Here is a 23192-nt window from a genome sequence, read left to right as displayed (position 1 = left end):
AGAGACCAGAAACAAAGTTCATTGTGGCTTCCACTTAGCACTTCTCCTCACAGATTTAAGATCACACCTGCAGGCAGAGCCTTAGCACTGAACTCTAGGGTGATTATTTGCTGTATTTCCTTAGCAAGTGAAACCAAAATATTGCTTTGTGTGTCAGTTGAACTCGCTAGGAATCTCATATTAATCACAACCTCTAATTAATAATTGGGCTGTGTTTTTTGGGGAGAGGGTGGTAGCCAACTGGAACTGCTGTAAGATTTTGGAAGTTCAAGCAGCTTTGGCTCATTTATTTTCCAAATTACAATAAATAACTGTCTACCTCCGTCTCATCGTCCTCCTTGACCTCTCTGCTGCCTTTGACACTGTGGAGCACTCTATCTTCTTCCACCGTTTCTCCTCTCACCTCAAACTTCACGATTCTGTCCTTGAATGGTTCAGATCCTATCTCTCATATCAGCTTCACTTTGTCTCCAAAAATGGCTTCTCCTCTATCTCCCGCACCATCTCGTGTGGTGTTCCTCAGGGCTCTATCCTCAGTCTTTTCCTCTTCAACCTGTACATGCTCCCTCTTGGTGACATCATCCACAGACATAGGGGCAACTTCCACATGTATGCGGATGACACCCTACTCTATCTCTTTGCCTCCACCCTTGAATCCAGGACCAGTGCTGTCCTGACAAAATGTCTGTCAGACATCAAGCCCTGGATGAGAGCTAACTTTCTAGTTGAACGTGAGCAAAACAGAGACTCTCCTGATTGGCTCGTGCCAGGGCCCCCACATCTCAGGCACTGGCAGCATCAGCAACCACGGTTGCACATTCCACCTCACCAAGGTAGTCAACTGTACTTTTTCTCCAATATCAGTGCCATAACCCGTTCTGCCTTCCCCCACTTCCGCAATATTGCCCGACTCAGTCATTGCCTCATGCCTCATGCTGCTGAAACCCTCATACATTCCTTCATTACATCTAGGCTCGACAATGCCAACTCCCTGCTTGTTGGCCTTCCCAACTCTTCCCTCCACAAGCTGCAGATCATCCTGAACTCTGTAGCTTGTGTCCTCTCCCGCACCAGACTCCGTGACCCCATCACACCCACCCTCACCCGACTCCACTGGCTCCCCATCCCCCAGAGGATAGAGTTCAAAATCCTCATCCTCACCTTCAAGGCTCTCCATGGCTTTGTCCCCTCCTACCTCTCCGATCTGCTAACCTCTTATCAACCTATCCGCTCATCGGCGGTCAGGCCTTCAGTCTCTCTGCCCCCACACTCTGAAACTCCATCCTTAATTCCCTTTGCCTCATTCTCTCCCATCGCAACTTTACTTTAACATATATACACTATTACTATGTTTTGTCAGCATGAAACACATATTTGTAATTACTTTAACATTACAGACCATGAAACTCTTAAATTGGCTATTATGCTGATGTATTGCTATACATTTTGCTTATAATGGAAATTACGTAACATTTATACTGCCATACCTTTAAATGAAATTCTGCTAAGCACTTTTGTAACCTTGCTAGAAGTGAATAGTGTCTGTTTTTCCTTTATCTGATGTCCTTGTTTTTGTATTGTGTAGTTATGTAGAAAAAAATGTGTGACTGGAGGGTCTTATGTAGAAAAGAGGGATGGAGAATGTGTTCAAGGTCTCAAAGTCTGAAAAACAGAAGATAGCAGCAAGCTATGGTAACCAATGCGAGTTGTTTGAAATCTTTGTTTTCGATTAAAAAATAGAATTGTCTTAATGATCAAGATCAGCATTTGATAAAAGTAGATGCATGTAAGGAAAATATAGTAGATGAAAATTGTAATCGATTGAGAGGTGACAATAGATTGAGCACAAGATCGAAACATACATTTGTTCAGGGATATAAGTATTAGTCACTAACTAGCCTGAGGTTGGACTAGTTTTCCAGGGAAGATAGAAGACAAAGAAACAAGATGCACAAGAAGAAGAAAGAAATATAAGACACTGTTTCTCGAAATTGGTAAATACCTTTTGAATCGGTGAAATACCTTTCAAATCAGTAAAACAACTTTCTGTATCATTGACATATAAAAGTTTCTTAAATAAAACATCCTGCCTCTGTGAGCTTGGCTATATCGGTTCCGAAAACACAAACAAACTTACAAAAGTTTCAGATACAACTCCATTGAGGTTGATGCTTACATTTCCCCTTCGATGCTCATGTTTAGTGCTCTTCTGTTACTGCTGTTAGTGTGAATATAGCTCTGTAGTCACATTTATGGTACACTGTGTGGTTTATAACCCAGCAGTGGACAGACTCGTGTGCTAAACGTTTGGACCAACTTTGAGAAAAGATGAACTTGGAATAAGCGTTTATCTATGAATGTGGCATAGTCGTCTTCTCAATTTAGAAAATTGGCCTTGAGCATTTAAGGTTTCACTTTGTTAAAACAGGACAGGGTAAACTATAGATTTGATAGAAAACTTAGTGTAGTGGCAATGGCCATAAATGATTCATTTCATTTCTAAGGCGACAAAGTAAAATAGTTAGAGTAAATTGGCAAAGAACGACTGCAAGGTAATGCTTGCTGAAGAAAGATTTTTAAAAAAAAAATCAAATTTCTAAATTAGAAAGGTTTTGACTTAATTTGGCCAGTTAAGACAAGGAGCTGGAGACCGTATCGGTTTCAGTCAAAACGCAGGAAAATGTACTTTTTGGAAGTTACATTTTTGACTGTCTTCCCCTCCGGCAATGGATTTTGCACCTCATATATTTTTTATAATACGAGACTGAAATGCACTGACTGGTGAGACCTTGACTTGCCATCCTGTTGAGCAGGTTTCTATAGTTTATCCTGTGCCCAAATCTTCTCTGATCAGTCTGAGCCCATAATATGATATTAAAAGCTTGGAAGAAGAGATTTCTAAATACCTAAAACTTAAAAACAACTACTGTATATCACTTTCATGCACCAAAACATAAACCACCTGTAACAGGGTTAGAGAATCAAACAGGTCTTTGTTCATGTTGTACATTTTGACACCTCGGATATTTACAGAGCTGTTAAACTTGAATGTAATTGGGGAACCCCCACAGATCACCAACATCCTCATTGTACCCTTCATTACAGTGCTTAAATGCTGGGTTTTCATTTTAAATTATTGCCATGGGAAAAGAGGCAACAGTGATCACTGCACCGCGAATGTGCCTAAATTTCATTCTGGTCATGAATGTCCAACCTCATTGAAGCATATCAGTCCAGAAAAATGAACTAAAACACTTTGCCAGTAGTTTGTGCCTCAGGAAACCAAAGAAGTGGAGATTAACATTCAACATCACTGTTCAAGTTAAAAAANCAGAGTTTAAGCATTTCACAATTTACAGTCAAAAGAATCAAAAGCAGCTGCGGATCAAAAAGATCAGGCAGAGTCAATTTTAAATGAGTCCAGCGTACTGACCTCAATCCTGTTCAGCCACCAGACCCATAGTGAGTGACACTAACATTGGCTGACTTGAAAATCTTGTGGATTTCCCATTACTCAGCAGAGGTGGGCAAACTCGTCTTGTCGGGAATACCAGAGAATCTACTCAACACCAAAGACCTGAAATTTCATCTCGTCTTAGCCTGTAAGATTATTGTGTCTTGAAAATTAAGGTCTCATACAATTGTACAATATTCTCAAATTCAGTCATGATTTTGATGCCAGCTCTTCCTTCGTAAGAAATGCAGGCACAGGCTCCTAAATTAAGACTGAATTTAAGCATTTTTCCACAATTCTGTGCAATCTTGCCTGGGCTATCAATACAATATAATTTAACATGTATCCAGTGACTTTTACATCAGGAGAATGTCCCAAGACACTGGATAGTCTAGGATTTGTAGCCAGCACGGTGTGGAAGATGGCCGAAAGCATGGTCAAAGAGATAGGTCTTGAGGTGAATCTTGAAGGAGAGGGAAGGGGTTAGGCTTCCCTGAGCCTTTAGAGGATGGAATTACCTAAATGTCCAGCGTGCTGTGCTGCGTTTGTATTCAAACAGACCTTGAGCCTGATCTGACATGTCATCCTATGATTGACAGACTGAAGTTTACAGTTGAAGTTTAGAGTTACAAATCAGTTCAAATTGAATTCAAACTTGTTTCATCAGTTTATGGTCTCAGACACAGTGCACGTCTAGGCAAGTTTTAAATGGCAAGGAGGACAGGCACTGGCCTTCATTCCTAACCACCAAAACTGAATCGCAACTGTCAAAATATATTAAACAATTCTCTTCACATCAAATATTTTACTCAAGAAGACGTGGAGATTTTGATCAACAATTGAATCTGAGTTAATCATCTATCTCTCATCAATTGTCAGCCTGGCTCAGTTGGCAGCACTCTTGCTTCCAAATCACAATGTTGTGCATTCAAGCCCCATTTCTCATGTTGGGATTTTGAGTTCATTGTCTGGGCTGACATGTCAAAGCAGTGATGATGAATGATGCATTGTTGGAGATGCCATCCTTCAGATGAGACGTTAAACCAAGTCTGTGTTTACAGGTGGACATTGCACTGTTCACAAAGAGAAGGAAATTTTTCCTGGTGTCCTGGCCAACAAGCCCCCAGATAAAATTGGTCATTCACTCCATCGCTGTTTGTGGGACATTGCTGTGTGCAAACTGGCTGTCGCATTCACCTACTAAATACACAATACAATTCTGTTACTACACTTTGCAGCAAATCCAGTGAAGTGTTTCGAGATATCCCCCTGATGTGAAAAGCACTATTAAGAATGCAAAGATTATCTTATTTGACTAAGAAAGAAACCCAAACTGAGCTTTCCAAAGAAGGCCAGAGTGGCAATAAATAAAATTCCAAACACACAGACTGTTGTCTGAGTATTGGACTGAACGACTATGTCAAAAATTATTCCATGCCTCTGTTCTAGGTTCTCCTGAAGTCCTAAAGTAAATACAAATAGTTATAGAAATTAATGCAAAATACACCTCTAACTGTACTGGAGACCAAGACTGTTCCTCCTCCATTAAAACAAGTATTAAGGTGGCTGGGTTTTTAACCTAACTGTCCCCACTCTCTGGAACTCCATCCCAGAGTTCTTCTGACTTGCTCCTTCCCTTACTTCATTCAAGGTTCTTCTCAAAATCCACCTCTTTGACCACACTTTTGGTCATCTTTCCCCTCCCCACTTAGCTCCCACTCCCAGATCAGATATTAAGTTATGATTTTTAAGTGCTGAGCGATGTCTTTCTGACGTGAAAGCACTATTTAAATGTATTGTATTGTTCAACCAAAATGTTGAAAACAGTCCAGTTATAGTGAGAGAGAGTGAGAGATACGCGCACGCACACAAAAACACAGAAAGTGGTGGGAGAGAAAGTGAGAGGGGGGAGGGGGAACAAGTGTAAATATAGTGAGGGCAGGAGGAAGGAAGAGAAAGAGAGAATGGGGAGAGTGTAAGTAATCAGAAAGAGAAAATACAAGGAGAGTAATGTGAGATGGAAGAAGAAATCACAAAAGGACAAGGAGAAAAGGGAGAGTCAAAGAATGTAACACACAGAAGGGAAAAGACAGTGACGGATGAAGAGACAAAGAACAAAGAGACAGAACAAAAGCAGATGTAGATCAAGTGAACTACACACAAAGGGAGAGAGGGGGACAGTGATAGTGAACACATAGCCTGCACTTCAGATACTAGGAATTTGCGACCAGGGCTCCCTCTGCCTCCTCATATTCCTTGACCTCTTTGCTGCCTTCGATACCGTTGACCACTCTATCCTTCTCCACCGCCTCTCCTCTCACCTGAACCTTCCTGGTTCTGTCCTTGAAGGGTTCAGATCCTACCTCTTACACCATCTCCACTTCATCTCCACAAACGGTTTCTCCTCTAACCCCCGCACCGTCTTGTGCAGCGTTCCTTAGGGCTCTGTACTTGGTTCCCTCCTCTTCAATATCTATATGCTCCCTCTTGGTGACATCATCCTCAGACATGGGGTCAACATTCACAAGTATGCGGATGACACCCAACTCTATCTCCCTGCCTCCACCCTTGAATCCAGGACCAGTGCTGTCCTGACAGAATGGTGGGCAGGCCTACAGCCACTCTGCTCCACCCCTCTGGAACTCTATTCCACAGTCCCTCCACCCTCCCTTGCCTCCCTCAAGACCCATCTGAAGACACTCCTCTTCGAACTTGCTTTCAATCACCCTCCTTCCCTCCACCCTCCTCGATCCCATCTACCAACTCGGGTCCAAAACGTTGATTGTCCTGCGCCTTCGGACGTCCTCCCGAGGTGAAAGGCGCTATACAAATGTAATTTTGTTGTTGTTGTTGTACTCAATGGTATTAGTAGACACGGGGCATAATAATTCAAAGGAGCGCATTATAATGATCCAAAAAACGAAAGAAACACTTACCGTAACATTTTGAAAAATATTTTGGGGAAAAAGTTTTAAGTGAATTTTAACACATCTCACATAGAACTAAAGATGAAAATGTAAAGTATCTGGCATCATGTACTCTTACAACAAGCAATCTTAATAGAATGTACCCTGAATGTCACCAAGTGATACAACTGTTTCCTTGTTATTTCACCTCAAAGGTGACAGCTGGCTTCACGTACAGGTCTATAGCTCTGAGCTTCCGTACTACACTTTAGCCCAGTCTTTCTAGGCTAGCCATTTTTTTGGCTTGATGTTGAAACAATATTAGAATACTAAATATAAAGAATATCATCATTACTAAAATATTAATCCTACATTCCTAAACACGATTTGAACACCTTACTACTGCTCGCCACCTCTTCTTTTATTCCCCAATCATTCTTCTCTTCTATTTTTATAATTTTCAAACCACTTTTACTTTTAATTCTATCCAATATAATTTAATACAAACCTATTTACTTCTTTACAAATGTTTCAAAATGCCAACAATATACACAGTCACTACACTTTGCAGTATATTCTGTGAATTTTTTTGATCTGCGATAATGTGCTATATCAAATGCAAGAATTATTATTATTATTTGACACATCTTGTGGAAGTCAAATAAAAANCTGCAGATCTTAATTTGGTTAAAAACTGCCCCCAATAGATTAGTACCTGCATTTTATACTCAGTTTTTCTACTGCTGGCCGAGCGATGTGACCTAATTTCCTCCCAACTTCAATCCCAACCTTATCCCAATTGTCTGATAGATTCTGCAGATACCCTTAAGGGTTAGGTTTTGGAGGTGAGGGCAAAAGGAAAGAGAAGGATAAAGATCACAAACATGCAAAAAAAAACCTGTAAAAAAGTTATATAGACTTCATGAAATTAAAGTTTTTTTTTGCATCCATCTTCAAAACTTTTTTTTGGTCAGCCGGGTGTCTGAAACAACCTAAAAGTATCCAAATCAGATAGAGTTCTACATATGTATGCCACATGAAAATGTCCCTCTTTCTGGAATGTAATCAGTCCTGGAGTGACGCATTCTGATTACCTAATTCCAAAGAGTATTAAGCACAGATTGTCCAGAGCCAAGGGTTGTGGAGCCCAGAGTGTGTGTTGGGTTTCCTGAGTTTAACCAGCTAAAACCACATAGCTTGCCATTGAAAGCACAGTATGCCAGCTTCCTGATACTTGTCCAGGTTATACCAGCTTTCCCATTAAGGTTTTGACGTGCAGGGCTAACAGCACCTGCGGGAAGAATTCCTGCCCTCAATAAGCAGTCTGCCCCTCCAAGTTTTACCGATGAGCCAGACTGCCTGGGAGTCATTAGCAGTGCCCTGGAGTTCTGTGGATGGTCTGGCTCAGGTATTGGATGACCAAGACGGCCACAGAGATCAACTTGATTCTGACACTCTATTGCCAAACATCTCAACTTGGAGCCACCTCAGCTCCAAGAGGAGCCCCTCCACCCCCACCCACCGCTTCCCTCCCCCCAAGGAGAATAGTCCATAAAAAAAAAGCTCTGAAGCGTACATTTTAATTAAAGAAGAGAGGTACTGCAATGATACCAACTTTGGGACTTGCTCAAATCAACGCCAGTCAGCATCAAACTGACCCATTTTCTGTTGGTTCCCTCGTTTTCACACTGTGCAAATTGTCAGTGGGGCTAATTAACAGGAGTCCAACTCTGAGGCTGTATCCGCAGGGGCTACAGAGCTGATTACAGTGGGAGGAATGACAGATTAGATGTGTCTCAGTTGTACTTTTTCAGCTGTGATCTGTAACCAAGCACAGCAGCGGTTGGTTTTCCCGAGCAACAATGTGGCAGCCGTTTCAATGCGGTTACCAGTCTGAATGGAGCTGATAGTCAGTAGCTACGTTAAAAGCATGGCCAGCAACTGGGCACAGAATTCAAAGTGCAATTCCTCCGTTTTAAAAGCTCTAAGTAGATTTAAGTAGATTCTACAATGATAACTAAAGCACCATCTTTCACAGGTTCCCCTGACCTGCATGATTCTACTGGATTGTGTTAACAATCCATTCCACATCTTCTACAGAAATATTCATATTGCTGACACTAATTTTACTTAAGACTCAAACATCAACAGAGAATGGAGTGTTTTGTTAGTCTTTCTCACTTGGGCTTGAACAATGGTCCATTGGTCTGAGTTGTAAGGTCCGCATTCCAACCCATTACTCCCTTATTATTATAATGCAATATGATGTGGCCTACAAGAAAACAAGAAGTGCCATATCTTACTATCCTGTTGTTCCTGAATTGAAACAATTTGATTAAAATATGGACATGAACAGTTTGCAAATGACTGAACTGCAACCTACTTTTTACCTAACTATATTCCACATGCACAGGGTCAGCAACATCACTACATCAGGTGACAGATTTGTCCCGCACTAGATCTACCCGAAAGGAAGTGTCTTTGCTGAAAATTATGTGGCAATAATTCAATATCCAAGAAGAGAATTTTAATTGCTACAATGGAAAAGAATGAATGGTTTTAATAGTAGTCCTACAAGATAATTGCCATTATCTTTATAAAAATAATGGCAATTCAAGCAATAAGCAAATTCATGCAAAAGAGACCTAATGCATTCTGACTCCTTTGTGTTTCTGTCAGAGGTGCAAACATGTTGTACTCTAATATTTGCATCTTTAGAGTTCCGATCAACCCAATGGTTTTGTAAATGTCCAACAGGTTGACTTGATAGGGAATTCAACACTGCTAACTCACCTGGAGTTAGAACCATTAAAACTATTCTTACATAAAAAGTATCAAAGCTGCCTACCTGGGAACGCTGCCTGTCAAGCTTCCTTCACTGGATGAAGAATTGGGCCGCGCTTCTATTTCGGTCTCTGGTTTTTCACTTGCTCCAGTTTCTGGGGTTTGCTGATGCTGCTGTTGCTGTTCTTGCTGCTGCCTTTCCTCCTGCTTAGGCCGCGGCTGCTCCTTCTCCTCCATTCTCTCTTCCTTTTCACTCTCACTTTCATTGTCACTGTCTTCGCCCAAGATGTCGTCCACCTGTCAATGGGGTCGTTTTGATTATTAAATGGGGCGGCGAGAAAGGATTTTCTTTGATGTGGCACTAGACAACGCATCTCCTTTTTTCCCTCCAACCCGAAAGCTGCATTGTATTTTACGCCAGGATCACCATAAAACAATATGAAATTTAAACAAAGTAAAGTGATACTGCTGCTATTTACCAGCAGTATCACTTTACGTTTTTTTTAATAAAAGTCTCGTCGTTGACTCAAGCTGATTGTTTAGCCAGCAGGGTTAATAGGAATCAAGTGGGAAGAGTCCCTAGTAACTTGTGTGCCCTCCATGTCCTGCTGATGAGCCAGGCTGGCTGGTCAATGTCCCGGAGGACTGTCTTATGCCAACATTTGGGGACAACATTACATTACAGATGAACTCAGAGCTATTCAGTGCAGTCATTTAAAAAGTATTTGTAGAAGGAAGCATTTACGAAATATGATTGAAATTTGGTTGACTGGTTTTAAGTTACTATGGCATTGATATTGCTCACAGTAAGAAACCACCATCACGACATCGCATAAATCTGTCCACATCAGGCAGGCTAGGGATGTGTAGATTTAAATCTGCAGTGTCAAAATAAGCAGAATGCTGTCTGTATATACTGATGGAAATCATTTGTTTGCTTCTCGATTAACTACTTTACGACATTGTCCACACTTAGCAGAATGAAAAATCATTGACGGGAAGCAGGTCCATTACTTTGCATAACCATTAAGTGAGTGCATTCTACAGAGGAAGCTTTTACATTTGCAACTACCAAATGGTGTGCAAAACCAGCTGCTCTGATCTTCAGTTATATCCAATGCTCATTAGCTGTAAAGACCGCAACCAGGTAATATAACATGAGAGCTCCAAAAAGCAGGTGTTCTGCTAACCAGCATTCAAAGGCTATGATGTCAGAAGTCCAATGCTTGAGGCTTGGCTTCTTGTACTTCATGAATAAGAATGGCATAAGATCCAAAACTGGCCCATTGAGTCTGATTAAAAATGACATAAACAATCTTTGCATTTGATATAGCGGCTTATCACGTCTTTGTGATGTCTCAAAGCACTTCACAGAATATACTGTAAAGTGAATTGACTGTATATTTTGTGTCCGACCATGGGCTGCAAATTTTACTTGGAGGTTTTAAATGGTCAATGAATGTCGCAGGAATAAAGGACAGACCAGTACAGCCGATTTGGTGATTCTATTTTCTAAATTATCGTTGCTTATAATTTTTCATACAAATCATCCCCAATTCAGATTGCAACATATTCCCCTTCCAATCAGAACCATCCACATTCACTGCCTCTCTGCACAAATTTTCTACATATTCAACATTTACAGTGCCAAATTCCTTCCCACCTACACCTTTCTGAACTTGAAACCTCTTGTTGTGTACTCTGGGACATATCAAAATATTATTGGAGTCCTACTGATCTAGGCCCTTTCTAACCTGGAAACTTTGTACTAAGACCTCACTCCTGAATCTTTTCTCCTGTTTAAATTCCCTCAACGCCTTCATTTAGCTCTGATGCCTGATCCCGTTGAACAAATTGTTCTAATATACTAAAACGCATTTTAGTGTATTGCCAATATAGTTGTTGGGTGGATTGCGTTTCTGGGGATAATATTCCCTTCAAAAGAAAGTAATAATAATAATTTAGTCACTCAATCCACGACTGTTTGTGGGACACTATTCTGCGCAATTGGCTGCCGTGTTCCACCCAAAAAAATATACAGTCAATTCACTTTACAGTATATTCTATGAAGCGCTTTGAGACGTTTCAAAGACAACAACACAACTTGGATTTATATAACGCCCTCCACACTGGATGGCGTCTCAGAGCGCTTATCACAAAGACGTGATAAGGAGCTATATCAAATGTAAGGATTATTATTATTAGTAGTAGTATTGGTACATTAGAAAAGTTCAGTATCATCATCACTGCCTTGATTCACTAGAATTGTGGTTATCCTGACATGGTCATGATAATAATAATCGTTACATTTTGTGCAGCGCCCTTTCATGTTGGGAGAATGTCTCAAAGCGCTTCACAGGATATGCTGTAAAATATAGTGACTATGTATTTCGTAGATGAATGCGTCTTAAGTATATGTAGACACAAAAAAAGGGATAAGAAACAACCCACACCCCCTCCTAAAAGCTAAATTGAACAAAACTTTACAATATCAAACAAGACGTCAACCCTTGATCTATTGCCTTCGTTGATATGACATTTCCATAGTCCCATTACCACAGGAAACATTGTATTCCATGGCATTCAATCATCTCCATCTGCAATTATCCTTCTGCCTCTCCATTCATCAATTCCTAAACCGATGTGCGCAGATCTTTTCTAAAACTCAACTGACACTGCAATGAATGCTTTCTCTAGGAATATCTAGTCTATATTTCTTTCTTTCTCCCTCTACCCCACTCCCCTGCACCAACGACGGGGGGGGGGGGGAGGGAGGAGAAGAATCGGGATTGTTCCAATCTGAAGACACGCTTGAGTTTTTTTAAAATGAATGCTGTGCTGTCAATCTGAGTAAAAATGGTTTCCTTACACTGACATTATCAATACCTGCAAGCACTTGTAAAAAGACATGGATCATGTCACCTCACAAGTAAGGACATTTTGTTTTAATCATTTAGAAAAGGTCAAGTAGATTTAATGGTTATATTATGCTGATGCAACTTTTGAAAAGTGCACCATATTACACTAGGCTGACAAAGGGACATTGTCAAGTAGATTTGTCAAGAATCTGCAATCGAATATGTGGGAAAGATAGGGATATTTGTCACAGTGAATGGGCTGGTGGTAGATGAGAACCCAAGCCCAAAGGATTTGACTTCCTGACTTATACATCATGATCTTTAAGTCTTGGAGCTGAGGATCTAATTCCCTAACCCTTTCACTTCCTCCCCCGTTCTGGGCTTGCACTTGAAAATATTGATTTGTATGTTTGATCGTCCTTCATCCAAACCCTCTCTGGTCCTAGACTCACTTCATTATTGCCTGGTAACATGTTGCTAAGGGGAGCCTAGATCTTCAATTGAAGATGAATAGGAGATTAAAAAAAGGAAAGCTTTTTTTTAATTGAAAAGCCCAAATATAATAAGCAGTAAGAAATTTCAGACCAGGGTATTTGTAAGCTACTTGTAGAATACTGTTCGGATCAGGTCAGTGAATCTAGTTCGTTCCTCAAATGTACTTTATAATAACCACTTCCCTTCAGCAACAAAGCACCTTATTTCACTGGCAAACACAATCTATGATTTAATTGCACATCTTTCATGTTAGCACTGAAATCTGTGCTCCCTTTCAGAAACAAGAATGTGACACATAATTTATTCCAATGATACTTGTTTCTCCCACAAAATATACAGTAAATTTACTTTGCAGTATATTCTGTGAAGAGCTTTGAGATATCTTGAAGATGTGATAAGGCGCTATATCAAATGCAAGGATTACTATTTATTATTATTAATTACAGTCCCAGATTTTTCCTTCCCCAACTCAATTTCTTTGGTCTTCTGCAGGAAGTGATTTGAGTTGCTATAGTTTCTTACGAACCAGAAACCTTTCTGGTGGCGATTCTTGATTCCTGAATCCACAACGTTAGTGGCTGTGGATTATTTGACAATGTGGTGTGAGAATGGGGTAGTTAAATAACAGCTGAGTCTGAAACCATCTAAAAACAAGCATCTATACCTTATTTAACAGACTGCTCTGGACTATGCTGTGCTATGGGGTGATCAGAGTGTAACATTGCATTTTGTTCATAGCATGAGAAAGAACATTTTGCCATTTCCACTTGTCCGCATCTCTCAGTAAATATGGTCTGGGCAAATGACCCAACAGAATCTATTAGTCTACAAAACACTGTTCCAATTAGTTGCTTTGAATATAATAGATCCTACTTTGTGCCAATTTTAACAAGGAAACTCGCTAAATGATACAAGTAACCACCTATTCCAAGTATTGTGAATCTCATAATCTAAAAAAAGACATTTACAGTTAGAGCTCTACCAATGACCTAGTCAGAAGAGGTATTGCCTGGTGAAGCATTAATCCAATAATAATACTTGGATTTGATATAGTGCCTTATCACATCTTCGACATACCTCAAAGCACTTCACAGAATACACTGTCAAAGTGAAATGACTGTATATTTTGTGGGCGAAATGCGGCAGCCAATTGCGCACAGATACAGGCTTGTATGTCATAGGGTTGAATCCCGCCTTCTGCTGGTTTACCTAATCGCAGTCAGGGGAAAAGTTATGATGCTACAATTGACCTCAGGACCTCAGGGCTAAAGCATAATATCAGACTGAATTCTTGCTCATGAATGATATTCATTAGCGTGTGATGAAGGCAAGCATACGTTTACATTGGAAAAAAGACTGTATCCATCTACCTCCGAATAACCTAACAACATCCCCAAAAATGCGCACGCATGATGAATAAAAGTTGTTTTAGTCTGGTGCCTGGACAATAGAAGGAAAACTGTCTTTGAAGCTTTTATTGAGAAGAATTTTGGCAAAAACAAGTTTTCTTATTAGTTAATATCAGTATGAATGACACAAGTGCTCAGGCAGTTCTGTTAAGTGCTTTGGAATGGCCTCCCAATGTAAAAGGTACGATATAAATCTAAATTATATATATAATACAGCAAAGAAACAGGGCATTCAGCCCAACTAACATGTGTAATGCTCCACATGAGCTTCCACCTCCATCTATTCCCTCTCCTAAACATCTGTATTGCCCTCTACCTTCTGCATGGAACAAGTTTTCTCTTAAAATATTTTGTATTTTATTGTAAATGTTTGGCATTATAAAATTTAAAAAAAGGAAAAACAGAACATAGATTAACCATTAAGTGCACAAGGTGTTTTATTCTATCAGGTAATTTTTTGAGATACAAAGCCTTTCACATGAATTCTAAAGTAATGATGAATCTTTAAATGTCTTTTTGTTAAAGATGAAGTAAGCAATGCAAGAATTTCCAAAACAATATCCGTTTACAAATCACACCTTATTAGATGATAATGTTGTTTGATCCTTTCTGGAAGTACTGGCTCAAGGTAACTGGGACGCCCATTGCACTGTGCTTGTGCAAGTTCTCAAAAGTGTTAATGCAGTTGAGATGGTAGAAAAACAATTAAGAATGTCCTTGATTCTGGTGCTCTTCAGTTTTGAAATCAAAACATCAGATTTAATAATAATTCATCTGGACATTAAAGCAATGACAAGTTTTTGTTCATTATACTACAGAATTATTTATTTAATTACTTTATTTGTCTGCCTTAAATTTAACTGGGCATATCATCACTGCAAAAAATACGAAAAGAGCTCCGCAGCACCCAACAGCTAAACTGCATTTCAAAATGAAAAAATGTTGGCAATGAACTGCCCTAATAGATACATTTATTTCCAGCTCTACAATTTGAGCAATCATGCAGATAATTTAGAAAAATATTTTCATTATCCACAGCAGTGGTGAGCGTACCGTAACACTGGTAATCTGGAATAGCTCTTATGGCACCCAGTGTGATGCCTTAGTTGGTTATTAGTTTCACTTCATCAGTATCCTTTGCAACTGAAACAGACACACACAAATATTCAGTCTGACATGCTTTAAATATTCCTGAATGTGCCATTTCATATTGGTGCTTTTATTGGTAATTTCTTCATTTTCTTCTGTCCTGAAGGAGCTGATTCTTTGCTGGGTACAGCTTCATTGGTAACATAAAGTAACTGAGTGTGCGATAATAAAATTTGTGTGAGTGTGTGAAAGAGTGAGAGTGACTGTATAAGTAAATGGGAGTGTTCACGTGGATGACTGAGTGAGTGTGTGTATGAGAGAAAGTGTGTGAGACTGCAAATTTTGGAATGTGTGTGTAAGTGATAATGTATGAGAAGGAGAATTTGTGTGTGTGAATGTGAGAGAGTATCTATGAGAATGTGAATGAAACCAAGAGTATATGTGAGAGTATTTGTATGCGGGGGGAGGGGAGGGGGGTCGTACTATCACAGTTGAAAGCCCAATTCTGTTCTCCGTTGATGTCATATGCACACACTTAACGAGGGATCAGTTGATTAAGATTCAAAGCTACATTCCTACTGAGCATCTCACCCCCAGCCCAGGAGCACTAAGACCAACTGTAGCAACTAAACAGAGACAAACTAACTCTGTTTGGTTAGGTTCACAGACCCAATGTATCTAAGGGCAAGGCCTCTGCCCACTTGTCCACTAAACTCAACACTACTATATAGAATCAGTTTAATTTACAGTGTAGCTGGTATTGATTTGATGTGAACTTTGTAGCAGAGGAATGAGAGTGGCAGGCGACAGTTCGACTGGCAGTTCCCCATCGCTCTTGCTCTGGATTCTGCACTAGTGAAGAAGAATCTCTGTCAAAACAGTTGACCACATTTGCAGAGCTGTGCTAACTGGTGTCAAACGGCAGGTAAAAAGCTCATGTTATTGAAGTGTTAGTAGTGCCTCAATTGTATGTTAAAAGCCTCAAGGATAAAAAAGGAAAATACCAAAGAATTGCTAACATTTTCAGTGTAAAAGGTGCTTTTGCATCAGCTGCACTTGTATTGCAGCCAACATTAAGCCCAAGTGATGTGAGTCTACATCCCAAGGTAGTCTTGAACAACTTGCCAGAATCATGTATTGAGCTTTTGAAAATGAAGTGATGTTAGCATTTACAACAATTGGATCTAAAAGTCACACGCAATCAGCACAAGGTGATATAACTGTGAACAGCCCTCAGCAATACACTGGAGTAATTGGGCCAAAAAAATGCTTGAACATGAAAAGCACAACGCAAATTGTACGAGGGCTGAAAAATGCATCTTGGGACTTAAAGTGAATCTTGTGCAGGGAGCTCCTTCGGCGACACGACATCTCATGAAAACTTTGCTTCAACCCAGATGTACTCCGACCTGAAAATGTCTTCAAGCAGAATTCTTGCATGTCAGCCTGATGCACAAGCTATTCTTGGCACAAGATTCACTTTGTCTCGAGATGTTTGAACTCCTGCTACCACCGTTTATGCTGCAGTTTTCCTGTCCGAGAACTTTTTCAACCCCATTACTATAGGAAACACTGGAGCAATCTCTGCGCTATTGAAGCATTTTGGTATGTAGTATAAATTGGTTCAAGGAACGGATCAAAACATTTCAAGGACATAACATTTTGCTACATTATTTTGGGTTGGTGTTAAATGCACAAAGTATTGCTTTGTTGAATTATATTTTAAGAACATAGATCGAAAAACTGCAGTGAAGTAGTCACAGCTCTCTTGGCAATTACAACCTCACAATAGTTAATATGCACGATAGTAGAGCATCTTTTAATCATGTAGTATACACACAGTGCCTGCATAATTCTTTATTTTGCTGTCAGTCTGACTCATCTGATAGGTAGCACTTGTACCTCTGAGTCAGAGTCTGTGGTTCACAACAGGAGCTCGTCGTCTATGCTGATACTTCAATGCAGTGTCAGATACCATTAATGCTACCTCTTTCTCAAGACTAGCAAGATATGGCGGTTCAGGCCCCAAGAGGTTCAAACCTAACATCCAGCTGACTTCACCGGTAGGAGTTATAACTTGAGTGAGGTTACTGCTTGTCAGATTTCCTCTCCTACTCTAATCCATCCAGCAGCCCAAACGAGCAATGATTACATTCACCCAATCAATGGCAAACAAGTCTGTGTCACCAGAATATCCTCCCTGGGTTTGATTGAAACTTAGCGTCGAGCACTAAATCACATTGGTCTCTAAATGACCCCGAGAATTTAAATTGGATTTGATTTCCTTGGTGCAGCCAGAGTCAAATACAATTATTCCAATAAGACCTCATAGGTAATTTAATCAATGCATACTGTGCATGTTCAACAATGCCCAATTACTCAGATCTCGCTTGTCAGAATAAGCAATTTGTAAATAGCCATGTATCAATGTAAAGAAAGTGCATGACAACCCAGAAAGCAGCAAAGACTAAAACTGGTTACCATATTACAAGATTTATCACTGCAGCAAACAGTTAAATCAGTTTTGGATGATCGTGTCCTGAAACAAATGACAGATTATTGAATCAGCAAAGCATTACGTCAGGGAAGGTAAATCTAATTTGCATGAATGTACCTGATAAAAAGGACAAACTTTATATTCATTAAGATTGAAACCATGGATGACCAATAACCATCCTCAATAATTGTTACCTCAATGTCTTGTGCATGAAATAAACAAGGTAATAATTGGTTGCTCTGTTATGATTCTTTTTTATTTGTTCATCACTCACTAGAGTTTCTGCATAGCTGGGTCTTAGAGAAACAATGTTGACCAGAATTAGTCATTGGAATATTTGAACATGTGAAGACCCAGTTACAATTCTTCCCATAAAAGTATCTTTAAGTACCACTGCAATTAATACTAATAATACTAATAATCCTTGCATTTGATATAGCCCTTTATCACGTCATCAAGACGTCTCAAAACGCTTCACAGAATATATTGTAAAGTGGATTGACTACGTATTTTGTGGGCAAAATGAATTATTTAAAAAAATAAATTTTTAAAAAAAATTCCCCTGTATTTTTCATTATTTTTAATGAAAAATACAGGGGGTCTAATTTATGATATTTCTTAACTAGATTCCTAAATAAGCAATCCTGTTAGAATTCCTGTCTCCCTTGTGGGAAATCCATTGATGACATTGGAGTAGAGTTTCTATGAGTGGACTTCCAGTTCCCATATGTGTGGCTTGAATCCTTATTTAGTAATCCTGTAAACCAGGCTTCCAGGATTTCTACACTAACAGCGACAAACAACAACAAATTTCAGTTTTATAACGCCCGTCACGTCTTGAGAATATCCCAAAATATAAAAATGCCTCAGAGAATGTGTGTGTAAATTGTGTAAACAGAAGCAAACTTCTGCTCCATTGTCTTGTAATGGAGGGTGTAGAATATTTAGTAATTCAACACTCAGTGCTGCCCATCATTCCAAATTGCCATTATGAGTTTCATATGTTTTTAGATAGAATGTGTGAATTCCATCATTCCCCAGGTTCACAGTCTGGTAATGGAATCCCAAGTCAAAAGGATGGTAATGGCTATGAGGAAGAATAAAAGTACTGGGAATATCAGGCAAAGCGGGGATCAGCGTCCAGCCTAAAACTCTTCTGGAGAACACATATAAACATTAAAACATTTGAACTAACTTACAGTCACGTCTACTTTATATGTTTTAGTGGGTTTTTAATGTAATGCTGAAACCACACGGAAAACTCCTATCGCAGAAATTGATTGGAGCAAATCTTTTAAAGGATTTTTTTTAAAAATGTTAGTGAAGATCCAGTTATGTGACATCCTTCAAATTACAATTAAAAAACACTAACATCAAATATTGAGAGTTCTGTCACTTATGAATGTGGAGAACTTTCCCCATTCAATACAATCAGTAGCAAGAATTATAAACCAAGCTTCCGACTTATAACCAGTTTCCCGATGAAGTGGGATTGTTTCTAGCAGTACAAACAGGGTATTCATTTCAAAGTGCTTTCAACATTCAGGAGGACAAACATGCAGCAATGTAGCAAATCCCCAGCACTGCACTGGAGTGTCAGCCCAGACTATAATGAGTTCAAAGTCCTGACATGGGGCTTGAAGCCGTAACGTTCTGACTACTAATTGAGCCAGGCTGGCACACTGAAATGAATATACCAGTTCAAAGCAGGTTCCTTGATCAGTCCTTTCATCAGTAATTTGCAATTCTATTTGTAAGTTAAAACTATTCATAGAAAATAGAATTCAGACGACTTGATGTTCTGTAGCCCAGATAAATTAAAAGGATGTTTGAATTTTCTGAATGAGGCAAAATGGAAGTGTTGAGCTTTTGATCTGGATCCACGGAGTCAAATGCATTAACTCCAGTCATCAGTCATAATACACATTTTCACTTGCCAAAGATTTCATATTTGTGACAGCTGCAATCTTACACATTAAGATCTCTCAGCAAAATTAATTACCATAAAATAACCTATTGCAGAATAAATACTCACTTTGTAAAAACAAAGAACAATCTTATAGGTATAATTACATTTTACCATTTAACTGTAGAAGGTATGTGAATACCTGATCTCCTTAATACAAAATTACATTTGTATAGCTCCTTTCACATCGGAGGATGTCCCCAGGCGCTGGACAGTTGGGGGGACTTAGACCCGACCGGGGGCGGCGGGGGGTGNGTGGCAGGGTGGAGGGTAGTCGAAGGCACGTCAAAGAGGAGGGTTTCGAGATGTGCCTTGAATGAGGCAAGGGAGGGAGCGAGGCAAAGGAAGTGTGGGATGGAGTTCCAAAGAGTGGGGGCAGAGAGACTGTAGGGGTTAGCAGGTCACAGAGATAGGAAGGAATTTGAAACACATTTGAGCGTGGATTTAAAAAAGCAACTGTTTTTGTTCTTAGATTCGCCAAATTAAGTTTTAGATTTAACTGAGCTCAAATCCAAAGACATTTTCTCTTTTAAACAATTGCCTGCTTTTTATTTTTTCATTCCCACACCTGCCTTTAATTTTTCTGCAACAAACTGCGGCACCTGAAAATAAACCGCCTTGAAACTGACAATGAAAGGAACACATTTTCTGGTGCATGAGATGTTCTGGCGTTTCAAGATTCATGACAATATCCACACTGTGTTCTTTCGATGCAGCTTGAGCAAATATTCATTGTTTTGTCATTGGCTTCCCCATCCCTGAACTTTTAATTCTGTATCTAAAGCAGAAAATAGCATATTCTATCATAAACATGCCTGGCCTTTCTCCTTTTATAATCCATGGTAATATTACCAAAACACACATTTATAATTTTGAAGCTATTAACCTCTTTTACCATCTCTACTCACTGAATAAACAAGTGCTTGACATTTTAAATCGCTTCACCGACTTGAAGTGTATATTTTGTAGGAAATGTGGCAGCTAATTGGCGCACAGCAGTGTCCCAAAACAGCTAGAGAGTGAGTGATCAATTTCATCTGAGGGATTGTTGTCAGGACACTGGGAAAAACTTCCTTCTCTTTTCAGATAGTGCCAGGGGATCATTATTCTTTGGGATTATTATTCATGTGTCAGACTTAACCGATGTCAAAGTACATCAAATATGTAATTCAACCTACAACAAGAACGTTCACATGTCTGATCCAGACTGCTACATTTGCATGGAAGGTGGAATGCAAAACTCTGTAAATAATAAACTCGGATGGCAAATATACTACAAAACTTCTTTTTAATCTGAAAGTGGGAAGCCTGTAGAAGAGTCAAAGTCTGCAGTACAGAAAATTTCCAAGGTGCACAGAACAAGATAGGTTGTGAAAAATTGGTTCTGGAATGCCAGCTTGTTCTTTGACAACTTGCACATTGTACGAAGAAGGGAACAGTTCCCTTCCTGTATTGCATTGATCCTTTCTATTGATGTGTTAATAGAGCCTTGTCAGACAAAAGACGAGAGTTCAATCAAGTCTTGGATGAACTTAGACGGGACAGTCGAGAGTTATTGAGGGCATAAATAAATGCTTGTCACAAAAAAATTAGCTTCTTGGATGGGAAAATGCAAGTGATGTGAGAATTCCATTTGAAATCTGTGAGGCCAGAATATCAATAGAGGCAGAAAAGTGAAACCATTGAAGGTGGTATCTGTTGGCTGGACCTACAAGAGCTTTGAAGAAAATCTGTTCAAAAATTGAAAGAGACAGAAAAACATTTCCCATCCAAGTCCACAGAGAAGATCAAGAAATTGTAATTGAGGCACTGCACTGTCAGAAGTGCACAGTGTCTGCGTGCACAGCTTAAAGTTGATGAATGTGGAAGGGACACATCAACAAAAGTCTGGCTCATGAAAAATAATTGAGATGTTTAGCTGAAGAAGGCCACTGAGATCACCTGAATGGATGAAACACAAACTGCAACACAGCTACATTAATTTCAGAGGTAACCTCGAGCAATCTCCTGGTGGAAGACCACGATAAGCTAAATTACAATTATAGAATATGAAGGATACTCAAACAGATCCTCATTCCATGTCATGTAGCCTAACAATGGTCTTAATGCTTCTCTCTTCCCTCTGCTAAAGGAAGGAATAACATGCTTAGAAGTGCACAGTGCATGACCCTCTCAAAGCCTCTGGAAATGCCTGAGGCAACAACAAATGGGTTATCATCACGCATGAGTTATCATCAGTGTCAGTCTGACTCAGTGGTAGCTCTCTCGCCTAAGTCAGAAGGTTGTGGGCTCAAGCCCCACATCAGGACTTGGAATCACATAGTCTAAGCTGACTCTCCAATGAGGTGCTGGGGGAGTGCTGCATTGTCAGAGGTGCTGTACTTCTGATGAGACGTTAACCAAGATCCCGTCTGCTTGTTTGGGTGGACGCTAAATGATCCCATGGTACTATTTGAGAAGAGAAGGGAGTTTCTCATGGTGTCCTGGTCAACAATCCTTCAAATAAAATTGTTCACCCAATACATGGTTATTTGTGGGACATTAATTTGTGCAAACTGACTGTATTTCACCCACAAAATATAAGGTCAATCCACAAACATGGATCAAGTCAGAAGCATATTAACGTAGAAAGGGCAAGGACAATATGCTAAATAATAATAATAATAATAATCCTTGCATTTGATATAGCGCTTTTCACGTCGGAAGGACGTCCCAAAGCACTTCACAGAATACACTGTAAAGTGAATTGACTGTAAATTTGTGGGCGAACGCGGCAGCCAATTGCGCACAGCAATGTCCCACAAACAGTCGTAGATTGAAAATGCCAATTTTATTATTGTTTTTGGTTTTGGAGGGATTATTATTAGGCTCTGTGTGGAGTAAGGAAACTTGCCCAAGGTTTCGCCCTCTGCCTGGAATTGAACTCAGGTCTCTCGCTTGCAAAGCGAGTGCTCTAACCACTGAGCTACAGGACTCCACAAAACATGAAGGATACAGATTCTCATTCCATGACATGTGGCCTAACATTGGCCTCAATACCATTCTCCCTTCCCCCTCTAAAGGAAGGAAAGAAACACCCAATTAAGATGTTAGTCTGCCTTAGCTGGTAGCACTTGCTTCTCAGTCAGAAGATTGTGAATTCAAGCCTAATATCATGACTTTGACCTCACAGCATAGGCTGACTCTCTGATAACTGCGACAGTTAAGTGACAAACTAAACTTTCACAGCACAAATTGTCCTTATCTTGAAACAGAGCGCGGACAAGGAGTAAACAAAACATCTTTCGTCTGTGATCCAAACGTGTCCTATTCATTGTCTTAATTTGAAAACAAAAGCCAACTTCAAAGCAATAATCTGCTAAATTAGTGAAAGTGAAATGAATGGTAATGGCTGATTAAAACTAGCATCATGAGCTTTTCTAAATGTCACGCTCACCAGACAAGATAAAGACAACACAATCAGCACAACTGTGGAAATTGACAGCCCAGAATCTCAGAATAAATCAGTTCAAGCTACTTTTCCAGACTTTTCACCCATCAGCACTGTTGTTAACTAATAAATCTACAATTTTCAAACCGAGTGCGTGTCATTGGAAATGTCAGGCTGCCCTTTATGAAATAATTTTTGGTTTGGGAGGGAATTTTTGGTTTGGGAGGGAAAAACATCCACTGTTAACCTGTTCTCTGGTACAGATTGTTCAATTAAAGTATAAACATTTTTGCTTAGATACAGC

The 23192-nt window shown here is 39.6% G+C and overlaps 1 protein-coding gene across 1 annotated transcript in view; it reads right to left on the bottom strand.

The window, feature by feature from the left end:
* Positions 1-23192, bottom strand: part of ctdp1 (CTD (carboxy-terminal domain, RNA polymerase II, polypeptide A) phosphatase, subunit 1) — a 178576-nt gene that overhangs the window by 48134 nt on the left and 107250 nt on the right. Inside the window, exon 12 of the mRNA XM_007900578.2 lies at positions 9209-9441. Within this exon, the coding sequence (XP_007898769.2) occupies positions 9209-9441 (233 nt within the window). The remainder of the gene's footprint in view (positions 1-9208; positions 9442-23192) is intronic.

This window comes from Callorhinchus milii, unplaced genomic scaffold (assembly GCF_018977255.1).
Source record: "Callorhinchus milii isolate IMCB2004 unplaced genomic scaffold, IMCB_Cmil_1.0 Scaffold2, whole genome shotgun sequence".
In the NCBI taxonomy this organism is placed as follows: domain Eukaryota; kingdom Metazoa; phylum Chordata; class Chondrichthyes; order Chimaeriformes; family Callorhinchidae; genus Callorhinchus; species Callorhinchus milii.
The sequence above is the reverse complement of the archived record's forward strand: the minus strand, read 5'-3'. Positions and strand labels throughout refer to the sequence as shown.